Source organism: Panthera uncia (assembly GCF_023721935.1).
Source record: "Panthera uncia isolate 11264 chromosome A3 unlocalized genomic scaffold, Puncia_PCG_1.0 HiC_scaffold_12, whole genome shotgun sequence".
NCBI lineage: Eukaryota > Metazoa > Chordata > Mammalia > Carnivora > Felidae > Panthera > Panthera uncia.
The window spans coordinates 19,431,259-19,458,483 of NW_026057579.1; the positions used below are offsets into that span (position 1 = coordinate 19,431,259).

Sequence of the window (27,225 nt, forward strand, 5' to 3'; positions counted from 1 at the left end):
AAATAAAATAAAATAAAATAAAATAAAATAAAATAAAATAAAATAAAATAATCACCAAATACATACATTGTATTTGCATTGATCGGTTATAACTAGCTAGCTAGCTACAGTGCTCATGAAGGAATACTGTCACACTAAGAAACTGTTTGTCAAGCCCGCAAAATAAACACTGCTGACACCTACCAGCTGCTTGAATTTGTTTTGCACACATGGCCAAAATGGAGCGTCAGTAAATCTTGAAAAAGCTAGTAGGCGTGTGTTTCTCACCACATAAAAGGTAATATACCCTAGATATGGAAATCCTATTAAACATGTTTCACGTGTAAAAACTAGAGTAACAACTAAAATAAAACTGCATTTACTTACAAAAGTGCTGCTCTAGCCAAATCATGTGGCATCAGTTCCTTATATCTGAGGAAAGAAAAGAAACAATTTAAACTAAAAGCCTAGAACATTAACAGTGTTTTCATTCTATTTGAAACACCTAGAGATACCATCTAATATGCTCCTGCAAATGAACTTCATGATCTAAGGCAGTCCAGCATTCCAAATGAAGCAATATTGTGACTACTATTTGTCATCCTTCGCAATCTGGCGGGCCTGAACTCCTACTGAGCTGGCTAAGAATCTAACCAAGATGTGGCCCGGTATCTCATTGTTCATCATGACATATGTTACACGCTCTTTAAAACTAAACTCCACCTTCTCAGTTCTCTTTACTTCATTTTTTAAAATAGATTATTTTTCAACGTCCAAAGGGACCTGAGGGATGTATTAGGACTCTTTCAGAAACTTTTTGAAGTAATTTAAGATCTACGACAGAACTGGAAAGACCGAACAGAGATCCTGAATACCCTTTGCCTGGCTTCCTCTAATGCTAATATCTTATCCAACCATGATGCACCAGTCGACACTAAGAAATTGGTACTGCTACAACATTCGCTAAGCTGCTAACTTTATCTGGATCTCACCAGTTTTTCTACCAATGCCTGCTTCCTGTTCTGTTCTAAATACCAAATCCATGTACTTAGTTGTCATGCCTTTGTTTCCTCCAATCTGTGACAGTTTCTCAGCCTTTCCTTGTCTTTGTGACCTTGACATTTGAAGACTAGGGTCATGGGTTTGGGGGAAGAATGCCGGAGAAGCGAAGTGCCCTTCTCATTGCTTCCTATCAGAACGTGCACGATAGCAACATGTCTTGTTACTAGAGAATCACTTGGTTAAAGCAGTATCTGCCCGTTTTCATCACTATTTTTCCCTTCCTGTACTCAAGTTGACTACAGAAGTGAGTCACCAGTCTGGACCTCACTCGAAGGGAGGAGAATTCAGCTCTACTTCCTGCTGGAAGGAATAACAAAGGATCTGTGGACATGTTAGAAGCACCACAGTAATTAATAAATATTTAGGGGGAGAGAGTTGAGGCAACGCAAGTATCTTGTTTCCCAACATTTCTCACCTACTAATTTTAGCATTCATTCATAAATCCTCCTTGCAGCAATTACTACTGTGGTGTTCCAATGGTGATTCATTTCTTTTCATCATTCCTTCTATATTTATTAGCTGAAATTCTTTGGTAAAGATGATGTGTCCCTTCTCTCTCATTTATGTATTTATTCAATTATTTATTTATTTATGTAAGATAGGATTCACATAAATGTTTATTCTTTGGGTTACGATGTAATACTCTATTTTATTGGTCAAATTGTTCTAGCTTTCATCATTGGAAGTTATTTCAGACTGGTCCCTTGTCCTTTTCCCGTGTCATTTTTTTTTTTTTTTTTTTTTTTTTTTTTTCTTAAAGCACTTCTTCACTTCCAGGCACTACAAAATGCTCCAGCCTCATCTTGTATTTTCTCTGGCTCAGCCCTGGTCACTCTTCTAGGCAGGCCTGGCTCCTTATACTGAAGAATGGTATTTAGAAACCAAGCTCTGCATGCAAACTCTGTTTAAATGTCAAAAATAAATTCCCTTTAAGTCAAAGATTAGGCCATTGGATTGAATAAGTTCATTCTACAAGTTCCTGAAAATCAAAACCTAAAAATCCAAAAATGTTTTTATTTTAACTCTGAATCACAGAAGAATTATCTGTAGTTTCCCAAATCTTTCAGAGGTAAAATGAGTTCCCTCAAATTTAGAACAGAATAATCTGGGGAAACATTGTGTGTCAATTTTAAAATGTCCAAACACTAAATTATCATTTTACAATGTTAACGCTCACATTCCTACACCCTTCTCTACAAGGATGATTAGCAGATTCCCAAATCCCACTGCTGGCATCCATTCCTACGAGTGCTTCCCAAATGCCCTCCCCTTTTAAGAACCTTGTCTTCCAAATAGCACTCAAGTTAAAAGCAAAGTTTCCTCAAATTGAACAGAAGATCTTTTTCCACCTAGAAAATCATCTATTATATATAGAAGACCTATTTGTCACCTCAATCATAACATCAATCTCATGACTTGATTATTTGTCTTCTTTATAAATTCTTCTCGCTATATTATTTTGTCACTTTTGTTCTTTACATAAATATTACCTTGAAATTTTTTCCTTCTTTTCTATCAACTTTAATTTCTTATGTTATTCCAAGTTTATCTCTTCTCTGTACCTCTAAGTTGCCCACGTACTTTGTCATCTCAGTCAGTTAAGATCCTGAATTAAACTAAAACACAACCACAAACAACAAAAGGAACCCCATACCAATGTGCTGAATATCTCAAATCAAACTTTAGGCAAATACTAATTACCAAAGAAAGTGTTTAAATAACGTAAGTAAATGAGATAGCTGAACGTGTTCAAATTTCTTAATAACTAGTAAAACAGCTGGAAACAAATACCTACATAGTATATAAGCAACCCTTACAAAAAAAGAATTGTCTTCCTAGCCTAGAACTTTCTGCTCTTGACAGAACTTTCTTTTTCTACCCTGCTGCTGCGAAGTACGAGGCTCTCCTGTCCTCAATTTCCTGCTGCTACAGCTAGAGATTCTTACTTTTACTGCTCTTGTCAGTAGAGGAAAAGATTATAGAGAAAAATGGCTTTACGATGCTGAGACAAGAGGGTGAGTGAAGAATCTTCACCACCACTCACTTACAGCATTAATTCTGTAAGAAAATATTCTCTAGGTTCTAAACCATATGTTTAAAAAAGAACGTGTACTGTTTGTGTATGTACACACACACACAAAGGTATGCATCTTTGACAAACACACTGCTCTGCACCTTGCTCTTTACACTTAACACATCCTCAGAAACTTTCTATATTAGTATATATTGATAGGCCTCACTCCTCTTAGCAGATGCCCAACATTCCCCAGTGCAGTAAGTTAGTGACTGCTTGTTCAAAATATGAGTATCAAAACAACCTAAACAAAACAGAACTAGTGTTTCACTTAGTTTGAACCTAGTTACCAAAGCCCATTATCAGCTTTTGGACAGACTAGGCCCCACTTGGGGATACAAAGCAGCAGACAAGTCTAAGGAGAACAGCAGTTTGGTTCTGGGAGATTTCTGTGCTCATCTAGGATCATTCTGGTTCTATTCACTTGGGGTTGTGCTATGCTGGGATTTCGACCAGCCTGTCAACTGCAATTCTGATCAGGAAGCCAAAGCAATGAATTAAAGGCCCTTCTGAATACCCACTGGCCCACAGCCTCAGTATTCAAACTTCTGAACAAGGACAGAAACAAGGTATTTATCTCCAGACAAGGAAAGCATACCTCTGCTGGAACCAAGGCATCTGGATCCACACTAGGTTTTCAAAATTGGCCTGGTTCAATCTAAAACTATACTAGGCTTGTTCATGAGAAAGGATGAAAAACAAATTTTGCCATTTTATTTACCACTGGCCTTATTCTGTATTAATTTCATAAAGAATGCTATGCGTACATTAACCCACTAGCGACAGTATTACCGACTGGGTTACATTTGCAAAGACCACTTCTGAAAGTGTCTTAAAAGAAGAAATAAATAAAGTTACGTGTTAATTAACCGGATTTTAGTAATCATTTCACAACGTATACACGTATGAAATCATCACGTTGTATACCATAAAAAATCATGTCATACAACCTAAATATATACAATTTTTATTTGGCAGTGACACCCTGAATAAAGCTGGAAAAGAAAAAAGAAAAAAAGAAGAGAACACAATCATTTAATACTTACGAAGTGCCCGACTGCAAAAATGGAATGCGAACACCCTCCACCACCACAATATTCCTTATATTGGGTTTGGCTAAGGTTTTCTTTGACTTGGTCTGGGCGGCTTTAAGGTAAAGTTCAAAGAACTATTAATTCAAATATATGAAGTCAGATGACTTTTTACCTTTTCAAAAACAGACATTCTAAGAAGAATTACAACATTCAATGCCAAGCTGCATTTGCCACTTACCAAACCAGTTCAATTAAAAATTTTTTAAAAAGGCCAAGAAACTGACTAGCATTTACAAGTTTCCAAACGATATTTAAGGTAAATACAGAGATTATACCTAATAATGGTATATTCGTTAATGAGAGTATTCATGCCATTAACGAAATTGTTTCTTTTTATCAAGTGTTTGACAATCACATTGAGAGCAGCCAATGTGTCACAGGTCTTCCCTTAATATTAGAAGTCCCGGGGTGCCTGGATGGCTTAGTCCTGCAACTGAGAGCATGCAACTCTTGATATCAGGGTTGTTAAGTTTGAGCCCCACATTGGGTATAGAGATTACTTTAAAAAATAAAAAGCTCAAAAAAAAAAAAAAAAAAGGAGTCTCAATAAACGATATCTACTCTTCACATAGCTTAGTATTCTTGTTTTTTATGTAGAAATAAAAGCCATTTGGTTGGTGATTATCGCCATTCTGCAAAAACCTAGAATGCCTCCTGATTCTGTTTGACTCAATTTATATAGTTACTTTCCAACATCAAAAGAGCAACCTTCGTGCCAGTATAGGACTGGCACAAAAATAGACTCAGATCCCATGGAACACAACAGAGAGCCCAGAAATAAACCCATGCTTATATGGTCAATTAATCTATGACAATGGAGGCAAGAATATACAATGGGGAAAAGACAGTTTCTTCAACAAATGGTGTTGGGAAAATCAAACAGCGACATGCAAAGAATTGAAACTGGACTACTTTTTCTTACACCACACCCAAAAATAAACTTTGATGAGTTAAAGACCTAAATGTGAGACCCGAAACCATGAAGTTCCTAGAAGAGAGCACAAGAAGTAATTTCTTTGATATTGGCTGTAGCGGTACGTTTCTAGATATGTCTCCTGAGGCAAGGGAAACAAAAGCAAAAATAAACTATTGGGACTACATCAAAATCAAAAGTTTTTACACAGCAAAGGAAAACATCAACGAAACAAGGCAACTTACTGAATGGAAGAAGATATTTGCAAATGATATATCCGGTAAGAGGTTAATATCCAAAATATATAAAGAATTTATACAACTCAACACCAAAAAAACCCAAATAATCTGATTAAAAATGATAGAGTGTCTGAACATTTTTCCAAAGAAGACATACAAATGGCCAACGGACACATGAAAAGATGCTCAACACCACTAATCATCAGGCAAATGCAAATCAAAACTACAATGAGATCACCTTACACCTGTCAGAATGGCTAAAATCAAAAAGACAAGAAATAACAAGTGTTAATGAAGATGTGGAGAAAAAGGAACCCTTGTGCACTACTGGGAAAAAACACAAATTGGTGCAGCCACTGTGGAAAACATTATGGAGGTTCTTCAAAAAATTAAAAACAGAAATACCGTATGATCTAGGGTCACCTGGGTGGCTCAGTCAGTTATGTGCCCAACTTCGGCTCAGGTCATGATCTCACGATTCGTGAGTCTGAACCCTGCATCGGACTCTGTGCTGACAGCTTGGAGCCTAGAGCCTGCTTTGGATTCTGTATCTCCCTCTCTCTCTGCCCCTCCCCACTCACACTCTGTCTCTCTCTCTCAAAAATAAACAAGCAATGAAGAAAAGAAGAAAAGAAAAGAAAAAAGAAAAGACAAGACATACCATATGACCTAGGAATTCCACTTCTGGGTACGTACCCAAAGAATACAAAAACACTTATTCAAAAAGATATACACACCCCTGTGTATACTGCAGCATTACTGAGAATAGCCAAAATACGGAAGCAACTCAAGCGCCCACCCAAAGATGAATGAATAGAGATGTGATGTGTACACACACATACACGCACTCAATCAAATATTACTCAGCCATAAAAAAAGAATGATATCTTGGCATCTGTGACATGGATGAACCTAGAGGGTATAATGCCAAGTGAAGTCAGTCAGAGAAAGACAAATACCATATTATTTCACTCATATGTGGAATTTAAGAAACAAAACGAATGAACAAAGACAAGAAGAGACAAACAAAAAAACAGACTCTTAAATACAGAGAACTGGTGGGTTGCCAGAGGGGAGGTAGGTGGGGGAAATGGGTAAAGTAGACGAAAGGGATTAAGCATACACTTATCTTGATGAGCACTAAGTACAGAACTGCCGAATCATCACGTTGCACACCTGACCCTAATATAACAGAGTTAATTATACTTCAATTAAAAAAGAGCAACCTTTCTCTAATTTTTTAATTAAAAAAAAAAAACATGAATACATGCTTGTGGCAAAGACACAAAAACAAAAACACACAACTCTAAAAGATGGAGAGTAAAACTAAAGTTCCCTCTTGATGCCCTCCCCTGTCCTATCATTTCCTTTGAAGGAGATACTGCTAATTTGGTGTATAACTTTCAAACTTTTTTCTCTTTGAAGTTACATACATGCATACACTTATGTGTTATGTACAGTCTTCTGACCTGACCACACCTACTGATATCATAGAGAACTATTTATGATAAGTATCCACAATCAACTTGAAGGAAACAGTGGTCAGAGCTAAGAACCACGATAAAATGGGGTACAGATTCCCCTGTCAGCTGTAACAGAGGTGTGCTGGTGCAGGACACAAAGGCACAGGGAGATCAGCAAGGAGACTCTGGCAGACTCAAGCATGTGGTGCTAAAAGCTAGGATACAGGCAGTCTCAGTGTATGAATGGAAGGAAGGGACCAAGACAAGAGATTTTATCAAGGAAGACGAGGCATCCCGGTGACCAATCAGATATGGAAAGAACGGACAACAGGATTATAAAGGAAGTTTAGAGACTAAGAAAACCTAACTATTCTACACAGAGTAACAACTGGTTTGGGAAGAAAAATGACTTCACTCCTAAATATGCTGACTTCGAAGTGACAGACACCCAGGTGGGTATGTCCGCTTGACGAGGTAAAGCTCTGAAGACAAATGGGGTGTAGATGGGAGACCCATGAAGTACTTGCGGTTCGGAACACGGAAGAACGAGAGGCAGGTTTGACAGCAGCAGCTCACCCATCCCCCCTCTAAAGGGAGCTGGGCAGCCACAGACACCTCATCCCTGAGCCCACGGCCAAAGCTGATTAGATTCCAGGTGGGTCCTGGACCACCAAAGGACAATCCAGAGAGTGGCCAGCCAGTAACCCATGTCACCCACCTGTAAGTGATAAGCTGTGCCAGTCAGATTCTCTCTCTTAGGAATCTATGCAAAGAAGCACGAAGACAAATACTGATTAGTGGAAGCTGAAAGGATGCTGAGGGAAAACCAGGGTACTGGTAAACTGAAGTCACTTGTAAGCCAGTTATGGGGAAGCAAAAGCCTTGAGTGAGCAAAGAAGCCAGCAGGCAGAGTGAAGAAGGATGTAAAGAAAGAAGAGAAAAGCCAGGAAAGAACACACCACATGTCCAGGAGAAGACAGAGTAGCTGGTCCCTAGGGCTTCCTGGTTCCTACCGCCTTCCCAGCTGCAGCACACTCAAGCCCTCTTATCCTTCACTTGAGCGGGTCCATTACTCACAATTAAGGACTTGGATCTGTTGACCTCCCTACATTCAGAGGGCAGGGGGAAGGTGTGGGACAGAAGGTGAACTTGAGAGACAGCAGGAGACTCAGTAGAGATCAATGCCTGACAGCAAAAGCAGGAGAGAATCAAGGAGCACAAGATGGTCAAATGATTCAATACTCAAGGAGAATGAGGACTGGAAAGAGGCCATGAAATTGGAAGATGTGCAGATTACTCGTGACTGACCTTGGAGACAATAAAGAAATAAGGGGAAGTCAGATGACATGCCATCGTGTCCTTCCACTGACCACATGTCCCTTTTATACACTTCCAGATACAATTCAAATTCCTAACTCTTCTAACGAATTCCTGGCTTCACTAGGTTCCACCTCAACTCTCCCAAAGCATTTTCCCCTATTCAACACGTAACAAGAAGAGTGAGCCCCAGTCCCTCACACTGCTCGTGGGCTCATTTCAACCTCCCTGCCTTCATTCATGTACCCTCCCATCCGAGTGGCCTCTGCTAATTCTTACTTATCCCTCAAGGCTGGTTCACATTCCACCTCCTAGGAAACCTGTCCCTGATAACTAAGGTTACCTATAGTTTTTGCCTCTGAACTTCTGGCAACCTCTGGGGAAAAAATTGGCTATTCAAAACAATTTGGCATATTATAAAGCAATTAAACTAATGTTACAAGCCACATTTAAAAATAATATTTGCTACTCATTATGTACTGAAGTCACCCAATGGTCTCTCATTCTGTTTCTTGTGCACACTGGCTCCCAACCACATCAGAATTTTCTCAAAGGCTCCTTTTTATGTATTCCACAATGTATTCTAAGAAACTGAGTTGGGGATTAAAATATCTGGGTTCAAGTCCCTGCCCTGCCAAAACTTTACTATTTGCTGAACTAGATGGCCTCAAAAGGCTCCTCCCAACTCCAAAACCTAGGATTTTATGGCTGATACTCATTCTATATTTTACATATATAATTAAAGTCAAAGCAGATATGTTACATATTATCCCAGTGGTATACACATGTGTGTATATAGACACATAACATATATAGATATAAACACTGAACCAGCCCATAATCTCCAGTCTAATGACTGAAAACACCAACAAATTCTGTATCCCTCTACTCTAAATCCTTCATCCTAAGAGTTGTCAAGTAAGGACATTCACATGAGCTTCAAGAGGAGTAAGTTATAAAATTACTGCAACCTAAAACCTGTTCAGCATATGCCTCCCACCCCCACCCCCACCAGCTGGTCACATTCCTTTGTCTTATCATGTGCCTTCCTGCACATGATCAGCATCAACAGAAATCACTGTTATGGCACAAAAACAGACACTCAGATCAATGGAACAGAATAGAGAACCCAGAAATGGATCCACAAACGTATGGCCAACTAATCTTTGACAAAGCAGGAAAGAAGAGCCAATGGAATAAAGACAGTTTCTTCAGCAAGTGATGCTGGGAAAACTGGACAGCGACAGGCAGAAAAATGAACCTGGACCACTTTCTTACACCATACCCAAAAATAAACTCAAAATGGATGAAAAGACCTAAATGTAAGATAGGAAGCCATCAAAATCCTAGAGGAGAAAACAGGCAAAAACCTCTTTGACCTTGGCCGCAGCAACTTCTTACTCAACACGTCTCCGGAGGCAAGGGAAACAAAAGCAAAAATGAACTACAGGGACCTCACCAAAATAAAAACCTTCTGCACAGCAAAGGAAACAATCGGCAAAACTAAATGGCAACTGGCAGAATGGGAGAAGATATTTGCAAACGACACATCAGATAAAGGGTTAGTATCCAAAATCCATAAAGAACTTATCAAACTCAACACCCAAAAAACAAATAATCCAGTGAAGAAATGGGCAAAAGACAAGAATAGACACTTCTCCAAAGACACCCAGATGGCCAACTGACACAGGAAAAAACGCTCAACATCACTCATCATCAGGGAAATACAAATCAAAACCACAATGAGATACCACCTCACACCTGTCAGAATGACTAACATTAACAACTCAGGCAACAACAGATGTTGGTGAGGATGCGGAGAAAGGGGATCTCTTCTGTGTTGCTGGTGGGAATGCAAGCTGGTGCAGCCGCTCTGGAAAACAGTACGGAGGTTCCTCAAAAAATTAAAAACAGAACTACCCTAGGACCCAGCAATTACACTACTAGGTATTTATCCATGGGATACACGTGTGCTGTTTCGAAGGGACACATGCACCCCCATGTTTATAGCAGTGCTATCGACAATAACCAAAGTATGGAAAGAGCCCAAAAGTCCATCGATGGATGAATGGATAAAGAAGATGTGGTATGGTGTAATACAATGGAGTATTACTCGGCAGTCAAAAAGAATGAAATCTTGCCATTTGCAACTCCGTGGATGGAACTGGAGGGTGTTATGCTAAGTGAAATGAGTCAGAGAAAGACAAAAATCATATGACTTCACTCATATGAGGACTTTGAGACAAAACAGATGAACATAAGGGGAAGGGAAACAAAAATAATATAAAAACAGGGAGGGGGACAAAACAAAAGAGACTCATAAATATGGAGAACAAAACGAGGGTTGCTGGAGGGGTTGTGGGAGGGGGGATGGGCTAAATGGGTAAGGGGCATTAAGGAATCTACTCCTGAAATCATCGCTTCACTGTATACTAATTTGGATGTAAATTTTAAAAAATAAAAAATAAAGTTAAATTATAAAAAAAAAAAGAGAAATCACTCTTAGACACCAGGGATGTAAAAAGGTTCAGGTCTCACAAGGGCTTGCAATACAGTTGTGGAGACAGAAACAAATATAAAGAAAAATAGTCTAAATGCTGGGTAAATGCTTTCCCTCTGTTGGTATTCGGTTTGACCTTCTCCCAGTTGGCAAGAATCAGTTCTATTTATGTGACTGCATAGCAAAGGCATCAGGGCAAACATCTGAATTAGGGAAAAGGTAAATGAGACAGAAAGGAATTATTCTTCATGAGACTAAAACAAATCGATACTCTAGTTAGACTTTAGAGGCTAGAAGAAATCTATTTGTTATATGACAACATTAAACTTCGCTAGATGGGATTAGGCAATAGACCTCAGAATATACTATATGTAAAATATAAAAATATCAGGGTGCCTGGCTGCTCAGCCAGTGGAGCATGCAACTCTTGATCTCAGGGTTATGAGTTCAAGCCCCATGTTGCGCAGGGATCCTGCTTTAAAAAAATTTTTTTTAATTGTAAAAATATAGGGGTGCCTGGGTAGCTCAGTCATTTAAACATCCAACTCTTGGTTTTGGCTCAGGTCATGATCTCGCGGTTTTGTGGGTTCGAGCCTCACGTGGGGCTCTGCACCAGCAGTATGGAGCCTGCTTGGGATTCTCTTTCTCACTCTTTCTGTCCCTCCCCCACTCCTGCTGTCTGTGTCTCTCAAATAAATTAAAAAAAAAACAAAAGCTTAAAAAAACATTTTAAAAAATTGTAAAAATATATATGTATCTAAAAATACCATTTTTCACTTATATTTAGTTTTCAAAGTGCTTTGAGATACCTTCATAACTATCTGAGACTCTAACAAGACTACAATTGTTATTCTTTTTTAGACAAAGAAATTAAAGCACAGGGAAGTAAAATGACCAGTTCAAGGTCACAGTGACCTGAGACAGAACTGGATGGAACAGAGTAAAGGTCTTCTGAATCCTGGTAAGATGCTTTTCTATTAAGCTATCGTCGAAGTAGAAATAGCATAATAAAACCAAAATCGTTAAATCATAGGTCACTATAGGATCCGGGCAAAGAGAATAATGGCATGAACACGTCAGACTGTTTTTAAGCTCTGGTCATTGAAGATACATACCTACAGCAGATTTACATACCTACACTGGGCTTACCAAGGGTCTACATGACCATATAAATTCAACACATTTCCCGACTAAACAACATTCTTTTATTAACGACTTCCCCAATCACCCCTATTTCAGGAATGGGTCCTCTCCCACATGTGGATTGACAGAGAAGCCCATCATTAACCGCAAATGTAAAAAAGCGAACTTTGTCTCAAAATGTCTGTATCCTAATCATCTCCAGGACTGACAGCCGACTACACTGACCAGCAAGGTACACGGAACGGCCGTGAGTCTATCAGTAGCCTCCTGGCAACCCTACACCATGTAACGTTATTACTGGCTAGCCCTATATTGTTTTAATGTGAAGGCAATCGTGATGTTCCTGTTGCTCAGAAAAAAGAGAGAATTGGCAAATTAGTCTTGGTTTTTATTCATAATTCACAAATCTAGAATCTAACTTTTAAACCAGAAGTGTTTATTTTATAAATTACTGTACCTGGGGCAGCTCGTAGCTGGGAGGAACAGCTTAGAGGTCTTAAAGCTGGAAGATAAAAACAGACTGTTTACAAAAAGCAGAACAATTCAATGTCTGTGTAAGTTACTTATAAATCCAACTCTAATCTTAAAAAGAAAGAAGAAATACTTACAAAATCTGAGGGCCCATTTTGATGTACTGGGAAGATTTTTAAGCGTGTTAGTCAAGATGGAAGTCATTGTGAAATCTAAAAAGAGGAGACCAAAAATATACCCTGGGTTACTTGAACAATTTTGTGGCTTATAGTCTATGATCTCATCTTATCCATGGTGGCTATAAAGTACTATAAAATTACTGTATTACAAACTATCCTTCCTCTGATAATATAGCTACATTGACATGGCTTTCATAGTGTGTAAACCACTATTTTAAGCATTATTATTACACTCTTTGTAGGGGCGAGAAAACTGAAGCACACAGGGACTGAGTGATTTGCCCAAAGATGCACAGCAGGTAAGGGGCAGAGCTGGGATCTGAAGCCAGGCAGTCCAGCTCCAGAGGTTACATCCTTCTCTAGGGTCAAAGGAGTAGAGAGATTGCTGGACATGACCATGAAGCCACCAAGGTTAATTTGTTGACTTTGAAGGTTATGCTGTGATTAGATATAATGCCTTGTGCAATGTTTGTATGTGAAGAAATGTACACTAAAGAATTTAGGAATGGTATAGTGTCATGTCAACAACTTACTTTCAACTGTTGTAAGAAAAAAAAGGTCATGTAATGCACTTGCGACTTTTTTTTTAAGTTTATTTTGTGTGTGTGTGTGTGTGTGTGTGTGTGTGTGTGTGAGAGAGAGAGAGCGAGCAAGAGAGAGCGTGAGCGAGCTGGGGAAGGGCAGAGAGAGGAGAGACTCCTAACCAGGCTCCTTGCTGTCAGCAAGAAGCCCAGTGCAGGGCTTGAACCCACAAATCCTGATCTGAGCAAAAACCAAGAGTTGGAAGCTTAACGGAGCCACCCAGGTGCCCCTGCACTTATATTTTTAATAAGCTCATTATTGTTTCAAAATAACAAAAAAATGAAAAGACCCTACATATTAAAAATATTTAAAATACACTGCTTCCCTAAATTCTTCAAAAATGAATTCCTACAAATCAGTAAGAAAAATGGACAAAAGATATGCACACACTATTCATAAAAACAGAAATACAAATGGCTCTTAGATACATGAAGAGAAGTTCCTAAGGGAAAGGCAAATTGAAACCATAGAGACAGAATATTTGACCTGTGAAACTGGCAAAGGCTGGAAGGTTTGATACACTGTCTGTTAAGAGTATGCACAAGCAGGAGCTCTCCATACTACTGTAGAGAGGGCAAACTGGGGCAATCCCTACAGAGGGCAATTTGGCAATTCACTGTCACAACTACAGTTGCCTAGAACTTTTGACCCAGCAATTCCACTTCCATGAATCTATTTCAAGGACGTTAGGTACACATGAGACAGGATGCATTTCATTACTGCGTGTAACAGTGAAAGATCAGAAGAGTCAATAGGGAAGTGGTTAAGTAAACCAAACAACCACCACCCAGTGAAATATTATGCAGCTATGAAAGATAAGGAAATGATTATGTACCACATAGTATATTGGTAACCTGTATTAAATGGAAAAAGTATAAAATAGGGGACAGCAGGTATTGTTCATGTTAAAAAGAGAAAAAAAATAATGTATGTTATTTCCTTGTATCTGTGTAAAAATATCCCTGAAAGTAGAAAAACACATTAAAAAGGAAGAAAACTGAGGAGTGCCTAGGTGGCTTAGTTGGTTAAGTGTCCGACTCTTGATTTCAGCTCAGGTCACGATCTCACGGTTTGTGAGTTCGCTGGGCACGGTTTGTGAGTGTCACTGTGTTGACAGTGTGGAGCCTGCTTGGGATTCTCTCTCCCTCTTTCTCTGCCCCTCCCCACCTCTCTCTCAAAATAAGTAAATAAACCTAAAAAATAAAAAAAGAGGAAAGAAACTGAGTAAGTAGGGGGCAAGGTGTAAGGAAGATTTGTCATTTGTCCGTCTTTTATAATTTCTCAATTTTGAAACATGTTTTAACTTAAAAAAAAAAAAAAAGCTGGTGAGATTTGCCTATGAAGACTGTGGCAGCCAGTCTCCAAGACGGCTCCCAATAACCTCCACCTTTTGGTATTCCCATCCTTGTACAGTTGCCTCCCACATCATACAGCAGGTGGCCCATGTAAACAAAAGAATACAACACAAGTGACTGTGTCATTTCTGAGATCAGGCTATAAGAAACACTGCAACTTTGCTCTTGGTCCTTGTGATCCCTCACTCAGGGGGGAAGCCAGCTGGCACATCTTGAGCCAACACCTGTGAAAGGATTCACATGGTGAGGAACTGCCACCTCCTGCCAACAGTCACATGAGCTTGGACGTGGACCCTCAAGTACAGGCAAGCTCTCAGATGATGACAGCTCTGGGCAACATTCTGATTGCAACCTCATGAGAAATTAAGTCAGAACCACTGAACTAAGTCACCCCCCAAAAACTGTATGAAATAATAAATTTTTGTTTTAATCTGCTAAATTTTGGGGTAATTTGTTACAAAAATACAATAGAAAATATAAAAGTCTTGTTTAACTTCTCTTGGGTCTTTACAGACTAAAAAGAGGATGCCCTATGACTTCAATAAAGAAAAAAAATTACATTTTTCCAAATATATGGATTGAAAAGAGATGAAGGAATCCAAACTCCAGGCTCACCAGCCTAGGGATGCTCAAAAGACTTTGGCCAGGGAGAGACAAAGTGGCCCATGAGATGAGCACCACTGTTTCCAGAAGCTACCCATGATGCCACATGAGTCCTGGATACAAATTCCCTTAAGTTCATCTTAAGCATCATAAAAATAATCAAGCAAATGTCAATAAAGAAAAAGGAGTGGGTGTGGGGGACCTTGCTCCAATAGATACCAAAACTTTCTATAGAAATACCAGGAACTGGGGCACTTGGGTGGCTCAGTCAGTTAAGCATCCAACTTCAGCTCAGGTCATGATCTTGCTGTTCATGAGTTTGAGCCCTGCGTCGGGCTCTGTGCTGACAGCTCAGAGCCTGGAGCCTGCTTCGGATTCTGTGTCTCCCCCTCCCCCAATCACGCTCGCGCTCTCTCTCTCAAAAATAAAATAAACATTGGGGCGCCTGGGTGGCTCAGCTGGTGAGCGGCCGACTTCGGCTCAGGTCATGATCTCGCGGTCCGTGAGTTCGAGCCCCGCGTGGGGCTCTGTGCTGACGGCTCAGAGCCTGGAGCCTGTTTCAGATTCTGTGTCTCCCTCTCTCTGACCCTCCCCCGTTCATGCGCTGTCTCTCTCTGTCTCAAAAATAAATAAACGTTAAAAAAAATTAAAAAAATAAAATAAAATAAACATTAAAAAAATAATTAAAAAACAACACGAGGAACTAATAGTGCAACGCTGCCACAGGAGCCATAAAACTAGTCAATAGAACAGGATGTAGCAAGTTCAGAAGCACACTCAAGTGCAAAAGAATTAAGTATGTAATAAAGATAACATTTGAAATAAACAAGAGAAAGATGAATTATTCAATGGATTTGTTGGGGAAAATGGCTAATCATTTGGAAAAAACTTTAGGCCCATAACTCATACATGCACAAATCAAGTCCAGACAGATTAATCTAATTATTCATAAGTTAACTATAAAAGTACTAGAAAAAAGTGTCAGAGAATATTTTCGTAATCTTATATGGGGCAAGCCTTCCAACATATGTCATAAAATCCCGAAGGCATAAAGGAAAAGAGAAACTAATGGATATGATTAAATTAACATGTAAATATCTACACAGCAAAAGATACTAAAAGAAAGTTAAAAAGCGAACAATAGATTCAGAAAAAATATTTGTAACACATAAAACAAAGGTTTAAGTAAAACAAAGGATTAGTATCCATAATCCATAAAGAACTGTTACAAATGACAGAAAAAAGAGAAATAATATACAATGGAATCTGTGGTTTTCACCCAAATATCCATTTCACCCCGCTATGCAGTTGCCATATGTCGTTTACATGGGATTGAATCCAGCCCAACTCCAGGGTTTAAACCAATTAGAATAATTTCATTTTCTTTGTCAAGATCATTGGTTCGGATAACCAAGGCCTAAAACAATTGTGCATGGTATTGACTTAGGGATAATCTAGTCAGTCTGACATGCAAATCTTCTGCCTGGAATTCTGGAATATAAATCTTTCCTTCTGCAGCTTGGCACAGCTACCACAGTTTGCAAACATGAAAAAAGTTCGTCTAAGCATAGAGAGCTGACCCCCGAAAGAAGACAGAGCCGAGACTTTCAGAAAAGGAAACTAGAAAAAAGGAAAACTGCATCATATCTGAAGTCCATCCTCCCTTTGTGCTTTTCAGCTATTAGTCAGTAAATCCCCTTTAATAAGCCGAGTTTAATTTTGTTCTTTGAAACTAAAAGCCTCCTTACTGATACACCACTAAAAAGACAAAAACAAATGAACAATTCACGGAAGTAAAAATGTCAAATAAACAAAATATTAAATGTTCAACCTCACTAACAATAAAAATATTTTTAAAATCAAAACAAGGTATCATTGTGGGGTTGTAAGATTGGCAAAAATTAAAAATATGGCTAATACATAACTCTAGTAAGAACGGATCCATTTGAGCACTTCCATATACAGTTGGTAGTGGTGTAAACTGCTAAGGCCTTTTTGGAAGGCACTTTTTAGTCATCTGACAAAATCTGAATTGCGAATCCTCGAATTGGTCTTTAACCTGTAGAAATACTCAAGACGTATATGTAGCATACACAGATCTCTGGCCTACAGAAAGAGTCAAGATGTTCATTGTAGCACCGTTTGGCTCAGTGGAACACTGGAACTAATGTAAAAGCACACCAGTAGGAAATGGTTAAATACACTACAGACATACCATGGAACACTGTACAGCAGTTTGGAAAGAAAAATGAAACACAGTATACATGTAAATACTGTCAGTGGAAAGATGTCCACAATATATATTAAATGAAAAAGCAACGTGCAGAACAATATATACAGTAAGACACCCACTTATTGCAGAGGGAGAAACAAGTCCATAAAGCTACGAGTCTACACACGGAATGAATAAAGGGCTTTCATTTTATATTCTTCTGTCTTCTCAAAAAAATTTTGTTACAATGAGCATTTTACTTTTTATGTACAGTTTAATTCTAGTTTTAAAGTCTACATAAATTAATATTTATATATATGTAAGTACACAAATGCATAAAAAATGTCCAGAAAAATACATTGCAAAATGTTAACAGTAGTTATCTCTGGGTAGTGGAATTATAGGTATATTTGCTTTATTCTCTGTAGTTTCTGAAAAATACTTAATATTATGAAATCAATAATTAAAAATATATTTTAAAAAAAGAGACAAAGCAAACTACCCTATGGAAGGCTGACCTTTACTGTCATTTGCTCTAACCTTTAGGAAAGAGACATTTGAACTCAAGAATTTGGGAAGCGTGGAAACTCAGCAGAGTAGTCTAGAGCAGGGTGTGGAACTATAGAAAGATGCATGAAGTTACAGGCACCTGGGTGTAAAGAAAAGGAAAAACACCCTAGGTAAGTAATGAAAGCCAAATGGAGCGGCTTAACAGTTCACTGTTATAGTGTCATTAAGACAATATAATGGTGGCACAAAAACAGACGCTCAGATCAATGGAACAGAATAGAGAACCCAGAAATGGACCCACAAACGTATGGCCAACTAATCTTTGACAAAGCAGGAAAGAAGAGCCAATGGAATAAAGACAGTTTCTTCAGCAAGTGATGCTGGGAAAACTGGACAGCGACAGGCAGAAAAATGAACCTGGACCACTTTCTTACACCATACCCAAAAATAAACTCAAAATGGATGAAAAGACCTAAATGTAAGATAGGAAGCCATCAAAATCCTAGAGGAGAAAACAGGCAAAAACCTCTTTGACCTTGGCCGCAGCAACTTCTTACTCAACACGTCTTCGGAGGCAAGGGAAACAAAAGCAAAAATGAACTATTGGGACTATTGGGACTCATCAAAATAAAAACATTCTGCACAACAAAGGAAACAATCAGCAAAACTAAAAGGCAACTGGCAGAATGGGAGAAGATATTTGCAAACGACACATCAGATAAAAGGTTAGTATCCAAAATCCATAAAGAACTTATCAAACTCAACACCCAAAAAACAAATAATCCAGTGAAGAAATGGGCAAAAGACAGGAATAGACACTTCTCCAAAGAAGACGTCCAGATGGCCAACCGACACATGAGAACATGCTCCACATCACTCATCATCAGGGAAATACAAATCAAATCCACAACGAGATACCACCTCACACCTGTCAGAATGGCTAACATTAACAACTCAGGCAACAGATGCTGGTGAGGATGCGGAGAAAGGGGATCTCTTCTGCGTTGCTGGTGGGAATGCAAGCTGGTGCAGCCGTTCTGGAAAACAGTACGGAGGTTCCTCAAAAAATTAAAAATAGAACTACCCTACGACCCAGCAATTGCACTATTAGGTATTTATCCAAGGGATACAGGTATGCTGTTTCAAAGGGACACATGCACCCCCATGTTTATAGCAGCACTATCAACAATAGCCAAAGTATGGAAAGAGCCCAAATGTCCATCAATGGATGAATGGATAAAGATGTAGTATATATATATACAATGGAGTATCACTCGGCAATCAAAAAGAATGAAATCTTGGGGCGCCTGGGTGGCTCAGTCGGTTAAGCGTCCGACTTCGGCTCGCGTCACGATCTCACGGTCCGTGGGTTCGAGCCCCGCGTCGGGCTCTGGGCTGACTGCTCGGAGCCTGGAGCCTGTTTCAGATTCTGTGTCTCCCTCTCTCTGGCCCTCCCCCGTTCATGCTTTGTCTCTCTCTGTCTCAAAAATAAATAAACGTTAAAAAAAAAAAAAATTAAAAAAAAAAAAAAGAATGAAATCTTGTCATTTGCAACTACATGGATAGAATTAGAGGGTATTATACTAAGCAAAATTAGTCAGAGAAAGACAAATATCATACGACTTCATTCATATGAGGACTTTAAGACACAGGACAGATGAACATAAGGGAAGGGAAAAAAATAAAAACAGGGAAGGGGACAAAACATGAGACTCTTAAATATGGAGAACAAACAGAGCGTTACTGGAGAGGTTGGGTGGGGGTGGGCTAAATGGGCAAGGGGCATTAAGGAATCTACTCCTGAAATCATTGTTGCACTATATGCTAACTAATTTGGATGTAAATTAAAAAATAAAATTTAAGAAATAAATAAAATAAAAAATGAAATGAAATAGAGAAAAAAAAAAGACAATATAATGGAAGGCACAGACTCTAAAATCAGCCTAAAGCCAAATCCTGGCTCCACCCTAGTTTTCTGACCTTAAGCAAGTTAATCTTTCTTAGAGTAAGATGTAGATAATTCCAGTACATACCTCATAGGGTTGCTGTGAGGAATAACTAAATTAATACAGACAAGCAATTAGAACGGTGCCTGATACGCACAGTAAGGGTCAAAGATGTTTGTTATTAATATTAATGGATGGTGGTAGAAATACACTTAGTTCCTCTCTATGTAAGCCACAATAAGCATAACATTTCTGCTCTGATGGAACTTATGATTTTGAGAGTACAAGGAAGAAAAAGGCAAGAGCCAAAAGGGGATGGCAAACTACAGTCCACAGGCCTTTAGCTAAGAAGAGTTTTTATACTTTTAAAGAATTGTAGAACTGAAGAAAACGAAACAACGAATATATGAGAGATCAATATGGGTCTGCAAAACTTAAACTATTTACTATCTAGCCCTTAATATAAGAATTTGCCACCGTTTATCTAAATAATGTGGCTAAACGTAATTATATGCAGAAGATAGCATTACGACGGCAGGAGACAAGCTTTTAACTGTAAAAAAAAAATCTTATGAGCTGGAGGGCTTCTGGAGATCATCAAGAAGCCTTTTTGCAAATTAACGTTATTTCGTTTTGGAATCAATCGCATTAAGGACTCGAACCCTTCTTTTCAACACACAAAAAACTATTATGCAATGTAGAGCTCGTGACTAGAAGTTAGTAGAGCGGCTCTAGTGCTATTTCCACCACCTGTGGCCATGGATGAGCCCGCTGACGCTGATTCACGGGCTTCATCGATAAAGTGGATAAATGACCTGATGATGGCCAGGCCCCTCCTACGTTAGAAAATCCTCTCGAGCCCTGGCTCTCCCAGCAGGATAGAATAGCTCTACTCCTCCCACACTGGAGGCCCGAAAGGTCACGTGACCAAGCCCCGCTCCAGGTAGCTGGTGTAAGGTAATCCCAACTCCCCGTTCTAAATTTCTATCGCCGCTGACCTGGCTACAGGCAAGACGGATGAAATAAAAACACACAACGCAACATAGCCCAGCGCTTTATGCCGACACACGAGCAAAGAATTCGTTAACTTGCGGTGATAAGTTTAAAGACACAGATGACACCGCTACTCAGAGCTACCGACTTCGAGCAAGTCCCAGTTACTGTCCTTATTGCACTGGTCCTGGAGACCCTGTCCGAGGGGCCTCCTTTCGCTCCCTGGAACTCCACTCCCCGCGAGAAGGGAGGCGGCCGCGGCTACTGATGCAGTAGACGGGAAAGAAAAGACAGATGTCGCCGCTGGGAAAGACCAGGAGGAAAGCCAAGCGCAAGCCTCGACTCACCTTAGCCTCAGTCCTCTCCGGCTCCCGCTGCGGGCAAGCAAGGTTTTAACCCAAATGCCTGGACTAGACGTGACCAAGGGGCGGTTCCTGCCCAAAAGGACCCCTCACTCCCGCCAGCGAACTCCGCGGGCTGCCCACTGGCCGCCTGTATGGAAAAGCGGGCACTGCGCCTCCTCCTCTATGGGCCTCCTTCCTTCTAGCGGAGAAAGAGTCCTCCCCGCCCTGTTAGCTGGAAGCGAACGGCACGGCAAGGAGCCAGGGCAATTCGACATTGGGGGTTTTAGTCAGGCAGTATGTCGGGCGCCTGGCTGGGGCTAGGCTGAAGGAGAAAAATCCTCCACCCGCAGCCCCCACCTGAGTGCTTTCCACTCGTCCTCTTCAGCTCAAGATGGTGGCCTCCCGGGCGATAGGCAGCCTCCGCCGCTTCACTGCCTCCAGGACGCTCCGCTGCCCAGGTGAGACCTGGGTGGGAGCACCCCGCAGCCCCAGGCAGAACTCTTGGGGAGGCGCGTCTCCCTTTCGCTGTCGCCTTCCAGCCCCGCCTGGGAAACTCTGTCCTGGTTGCAGGGAAAGGATGCCCCTCTTGGACCCCCTTCCTGTGTCCTTGCGCACACTGACACCTCTTCTCTCGCTGCTCCCATGCCCTGCAGCGATTTCAGGCTCCGTAACCCCTAACGTTTCTGAGTCCTGTCTCCCGGGTCTGGCACCTTCCGCAATTCTCGTGGCACTTCTGTGCTCACGCCCATCTTCTTTTCTTTTACGATGGCCTCGGACCTGTCCCTTCTAGATCAGGAGTTCCAGGAGGACTGGAGCAATCCAAATCCGTCACATGTTTGTGGCCCCACCGCACCTTACTCTTAACAAGAGCTGTCTTAAAAGCTTCTTAGGTGGTATTAACCAGCTTTGCAAATTACTGCCACTCCCCGCTGCTTTCCCACAAAACCTTTTTTTTGTGTGTGCCCCTATTACCACATTTCAATATAGAGCTCGACTCTTGCAGTTCCAATAATCCCGGTGTGAATGTATAGTATGTTAAATTTCAAGGGAAGGTTCTGCAGTTTACCAGAAGAAACATTTTTTAAAAAATACTCAAATACCACTGTCCTGCCTGTGGACACACTGGGGGCGGAGTGTCGAAAAAATAAGATACGTGTACCTTAAGGAATAAAATGTTAGATAATTTTAAGAACTGTTCTAATTTTGTTTCTGATGGTACCCAGTTAGGCTTGCGTTAGCTATATTATCTTTTTTTCTTTTCAGACTGGCAGTGAAAGGGTTAAAGTGGGTGCCTAGGGAAAATCAAGCATTTTCCTCCCATCTCAAATCTGTAAGGTGAAAAGTGACTTTTTATTGCATGTTACACTTAATACCGGCTAGTTTGAATTTTAACTCGTAATATGCCTTCCTCCTGGACCACCGAAATAGTATGTTTTTTGTAGACGTGGCTGGGGTCTGCTGTAAGGGATTAATTTTGGATGATTCAGTCTTTTTCTGCCTTCTTATTTCAACGTGTGATTTTAGTCTCCCCCGGACTGCTGTGTGTGTATATACCAATCATTATATTACAAAAAATTGAAATGTAAAGTTTGGGGAAGGGTTAAGAAAAAAGAGTCACCCATTCTCTTAATACATACAGTAATTGTTAGCATTTGGACATGTTACCTTACAGTTTTGTCTTGTTTTCTTTTCCACGTTTGTGGCTTAAGGCTTTCTGGAAATCAAATATGTATGTTTGAACTAGCCTCCTCATTGGTTTTAAGGTACTTCTTATGGATTAGCAGCTTGTGTAACACTGAGGTGGTGGTCAGGTCGTGTGATTTCTGGTCACTAACTAGCTGTGTAACTTTGAACAAATATCTTAGTGTAACCGAGCTTTATTTTCCTCACCTGTGAAATGAATGAGACTTTTGGATTTTCTTAGACATTAGAAATACCATGAAAGAGCAATTCAAAGCATTTAAATTTGGAGTCTTTTAGGCTTGAATCTGGCTCTGCCTTTTATTCTTTAGTGACCTGGGACAATTAATTTCTATGTCTGTTTTCTCATTTGTGAAATGGGGAGTAATACTTTTGAGAACTTCAAAGGAGTTATTTTAGGTTAAAAGCAATTTTTCATTAATTCTCAGTACATGCTGCTATTAACTCTTTCCTGCCCTAAAGAACTATGATTCTGTATATCTGAGAATAAATGACAAGCTTAACTTTTCTGTATTTTTTGTATAGAAATATATATACCCATATAAATGTTTATATATTTTGCATTGTTTTCACCAATAAGAAAATGTGGCTTATTATAGTTATTACCCCTTTGAATAGCAACTTAGGAATTTTGAAAACATGTCTAGAAAGTGAATTCAAAATTGCCTGCGACCTGGATTGCCATTTAGACTCAACATAATACTGAGTCTAAATGAAAGTCTGTGCCATGGTCATTAACAAATGTTTAATGAGATTATAACATTTACTGGTGGATGGGTAAATTTTCTTGAAACTGATTTCTAATCCTCAAAGTTCTAACCCATTCCTCCTCCACAAATTCTGTAATTATGAATATGACTGTGAAATGCAAGCCACAACTTGACCAAGATATTTTATTTAATTCCTACTCCTCAGTCTCGATTTTTTTTTTTTTTTAACGTTTATTTATTTTTGAGACAGAGAGAGACAGCGCATGAACGGGGGAGGGTCAGAGAGAGGGAGACACAGAATCTGAAACAGGCTCCAGGCTCTGAGCTGTCAGCACAGAGCCCGACGCGGGGCTTGAACTCACGGACCGTGAGATCATGACCTGAGCCAAAGTCAGCCGCTTAACCGACTGAGCCACCCAGGCGCCCCTCCGTCTCGATTTCTAATATGTAAGTGGTAAAATAATTTTACAGGAAATGAATTAGAGGCAAATACTGTAGTAGAAGATGTGTATTTAAATTTGACTCACTTCCCGGGGTGCCTGGTGGCTCAGTTGGTTAAGTGTCCGACTTTGGCTCAGGTCATGATCTCGTGGTTAGAGAGTTTGAGCCTAGTGTCAGGCCCCGTGCTGACAGCTCAGAGCCTGGAGCCTGCTTCCGATTCTGTGTCTCCCTCTCTCTCTACTCCTCCCCTGCTCACTCACTCGAGCTCTCTCTCTCTAAAATAAATAAACATTTAAAAAATAAATAAATAAACAAATTTGATTCACTTCCTTAATCCTATGTCTTCCCCCAGGGTTGAATATTGAGAAAAGCTTTTGATTGTATAACCCAAGTAACATTTTTGTATTGAAATTTGTGTCCTTGTAATCCAACTCTCTCCACTGCTGTAGTTTTAGGTCTTGTAGGTATCTTTTGAGTTAAGTTATTGGGATGAAAGAAGCAGGACAAAGGCTTATCTCTTTTGCTGGCACAGTTGATATAGGCTAAAGTTCACCTAGCTGCTATGGAGTAAGCTGTCCAGATTTCGTAATGGATACGGCTAGATTCCAAAAGCAAAGCTACCTTGTGGCTACCAACTTAATTTAGTTGCCTGTGGTTTGAATTCAAGATACATTTATACACTTATTTTCTCTTGGTTCTTTTTTTTTTTTTTTTTTTTTTTTTGTCTCTACTATGGCTTGAATTCGTTTCAAGATATGTTTGTACCCTTATTTTCCCCTTCGTTTTTTGTCTTTATTGATTTGGAGGAGGTGTTTTGTGTATATGTATATGGGTGTGTGTGCAGCAAAGGCAGATTAGTGGTAAGAGTTTAAAATGGTTTGACCCATGGGGCGCCTGGGTGGCTGAGTCCATTAAGTGTCCGAGTTCAGTTCAGGTCATGATCTCACGGCATGCCCCGCGTCTGGCTCTGTGCTGACAGCTCAGAGCCTGGAGCCTGCTTCAGAATCTGTCTCCCTGTCTCTCTGCCCCTCCCCCACTCACACTCTGTCTCTCCCTCTCCCTCAAGAATAAATAAACATTTTAAAACATTAAAAAATGGTTTGATCCATAAGCTAATGAGCACCAACCTGTTGTCTCAAATAGTTGGTCTTTAAAAATGCAACCCATGCCCGAGCCCTGGCACCTGCTCTATTTTCTTTTTGCTTAGCACTTACCTCCTAACTTACTTTTTTTACATATATTTATGTTTCTTGTTTTTCGGCTGTTTTTCCACCCTGTCCCTCCCACCCTGCATTCCTAGTCAGTCCATCCCCACTCTCATCCACTCTACCCTGTTCTATTCCCTGTTCCCCTCCCACTGGAATTTCCACCCTACGGGCAAAGTTCTTTTTATGCCAGACCTATTTTCACTTCTTCATTTATCTCTACTGAGGAGGAAGTGATTCTTCCTACGATATTCTTCCTGATATATATAATCCCCTGCTGCTGTAGAATATAAGCACCACAAAGACCAGGATTTTTATCTTTTTGTTCAGTCCAAGTGCCTAGAACAGTGCATGGCAGGCCACAGTGATTTTTTGGTGTTGCTGAATCAATGAATGATTGTGAGATGATGTTGGAAGAGCAAACTCTTTAGTTGGGGGAATGCAGTGATTAAAGAACAAAGTAGTAAATAATAAGGATCAAAATTGGCGGGGGAGAGAAAGATCATTACAGATGGAATCTCTTGATAACACCTTGTGGAAAAGGTTGGGGCCATGATGCAAAACATAAAGAAAGAAGACTGGTAAATACAGATGGTACAGATTTTAAAAGGTGGGAAAGCAGAGAAGGGAAGTATATCATTAGTGAGGCAGAGGCATGGGGGTTAAGGAGATGGCTGGCTGGCTTCTATCTTAATTTATTTGGTTGTAGCCCTGTGACTTACAGATACGTTTATAATTATTATATCACTTTTACTTCTATCTTTATAAGAATGCCAAAATGCTCTAAGAGACTTGTTCATACAGCTAGTAAATGATGAACTTGATGTTTGAACCCAAGTCTTTTAACTCTCAGGTCCTTTGTCTTTGCTGATTTGGATTGCTTAAAGGAAAAATGCAGACAGAGCCAAAGATCACCTGACTCTGGTGCTTGTGTCATCCACACAGTTTTCTTTAACATGTTGCTTGCCTTTCAGACCAGTGTAAAGCTGCTATTTTCTGCGCTTTCTCTTCCTCTCCCTTAAAGAACTGCAGGATAGAGGGAAAGAAAGAGGAAGCAAGAGGCTTGGCTACCGCGACGGTCCCTCTCCTAATCCACTGCACCATCAGTGGGTTCTCCAAATCAGTGGCTCCCACATGCCCACTTGTTTGCTATCTGTTTCAGTCTCCTTTCTAAAAACTGCAGATTCTGAGGCCCAGCCCCCTTAAATTCTGATCCTGTGGTTCTAGGTTGTATGTCGCCCAGACATCTGTGAGTATATTTGAGCCTCCCCAGCTGATTCTAATGCCTGGAATCACTTCTCAATACTGCTGTGGGAATCCCAGTCCAGCTAGATATGGTGCATTGTCTCTTGGGTCCTGCTTTGGCCATGTGTATTAGTTCCCTAATCCAGAAGGGTCCCCGCCTCCTTGTCAAATATAGACCATCCTCAACATAAGCCCTATGTTGGGATCTGTGCTAACAGCACAGAGCCTGATTGGGATTCTCTCTTTGCCTCTCCCGCAATCATGTTCTCTTTCTCTCTCTCAAATAAAGTTTAAAAAAAAAAAAAGTTAAAATCCCTAGTAACCTCTCAGCAGCTGAACCTTTCCACCAGCCTGTGACCATCTGTCTCTGTGACTACTCTCTCATTCTCCAAATCCCTTACCTTTATCTGGCTTAGATTTTGAGGGATCTCAAGAGTCTAAGACTGCCTTAGCATGCAGTGATAATCAAAGGTAATGAACAATAAAATTAAACCATGTTGGTCATTTTATGTCATGGTAGTATTCTTTTTTTTTTTTTTTTTTTTTTTTGGAGAGCACAAGTTGGGGAGGGGCAGAGAGAGGAGGACAGAGGATCCCAAGCAAGCTCTGCCCTGACAGGCTGACAGCAGTGAGCCCGATGTGGGGCTCGAACTCTCAAACTGAGAGATCAAGACCTGAGCCGAAGTTGGAGGCTCAGCTGAGCCACCCAGGTGCCCCAACCTTTTTTTTTTTTTTTTTTTTAATGCACTCCTAAGTTAGGCAGGCCCTCCACACTCTCTTTAATTATACTTGTGGATTCCAAGACTGTATATAGCCCCTAATGTAGTCCAAATGCAGTATGGTTTCACTGAAAATTAGACATAAAAAAAAGTTTTAATACTAGTAACTAAGAATGAAATAGTGATGGAATATTATTCAACCGTAAAGAATAAAATCTTAACCAC

The 27,225-nt window shown here is 40.1% G+C and overlaps 2 protein-coding genes across 3 annotated transcripts in view; one reads left to right on the forward strand and one right to left on the reverse strand.

Annotated features, from left to right (window-relative positions):
* Positions 1-21,144, reverse strand: part of HADHB (hydroxyacyl-CoA dehydrogenase trifunctional multienzyme complex subunit beta) — a 39,740-nt gene extending 18,596 nt beyond the window's left edge. The window contains exons 1-5 of the mRNA XM_049651942.1: positions 20,983-21,144; positions 12,393-12,467; positions 12,242-12,286; positions 4,162-4,261; positions 367-411 (exon numbers count right to left, since the gene is read on the reverse strand). Of these exons, the coding sequence (XP_049507899.1) occupies positions 367-411; positions 4,162-4,261; positions 12,242-12,286; positions 12,393-12,459 (257 nt within the window). The 5' untranslated portion in view covers positions 12,460-12,467; positions 20,983-21,144. The remainder of the gene's footprint in view (positions 1-366; positions 412-4,161; positions 4,262-12,241; positions 12,287-12,392; positions 12,468-20,982) is intronic.
* Positions 21,145-21,271: 127 nt separating this feature from the next.
* Positions 21,272-27,225, forward strand: part of HADHA (hydroxyacyl-CoA dehydrogenase trifunctional multienzyme complex subunit alpha) — a 49,074-nt gene continuing 43,120 nt past the window's right edge. For both annotated transcript variants that reach the window (XM_049651926.1, XM_049651927.1), the window contains exon 1: positions 21,272-21,437. In XM_049651926.1, the coding sequence (XP_049507883.1) occupies positions 21,371-21,437 (67 nt within the window). In that variant the 5' untranslated portion in view covers positions 21,272-21,370. The remainder of the gene's footprint in view (positions 21,438-27,225) is intronic.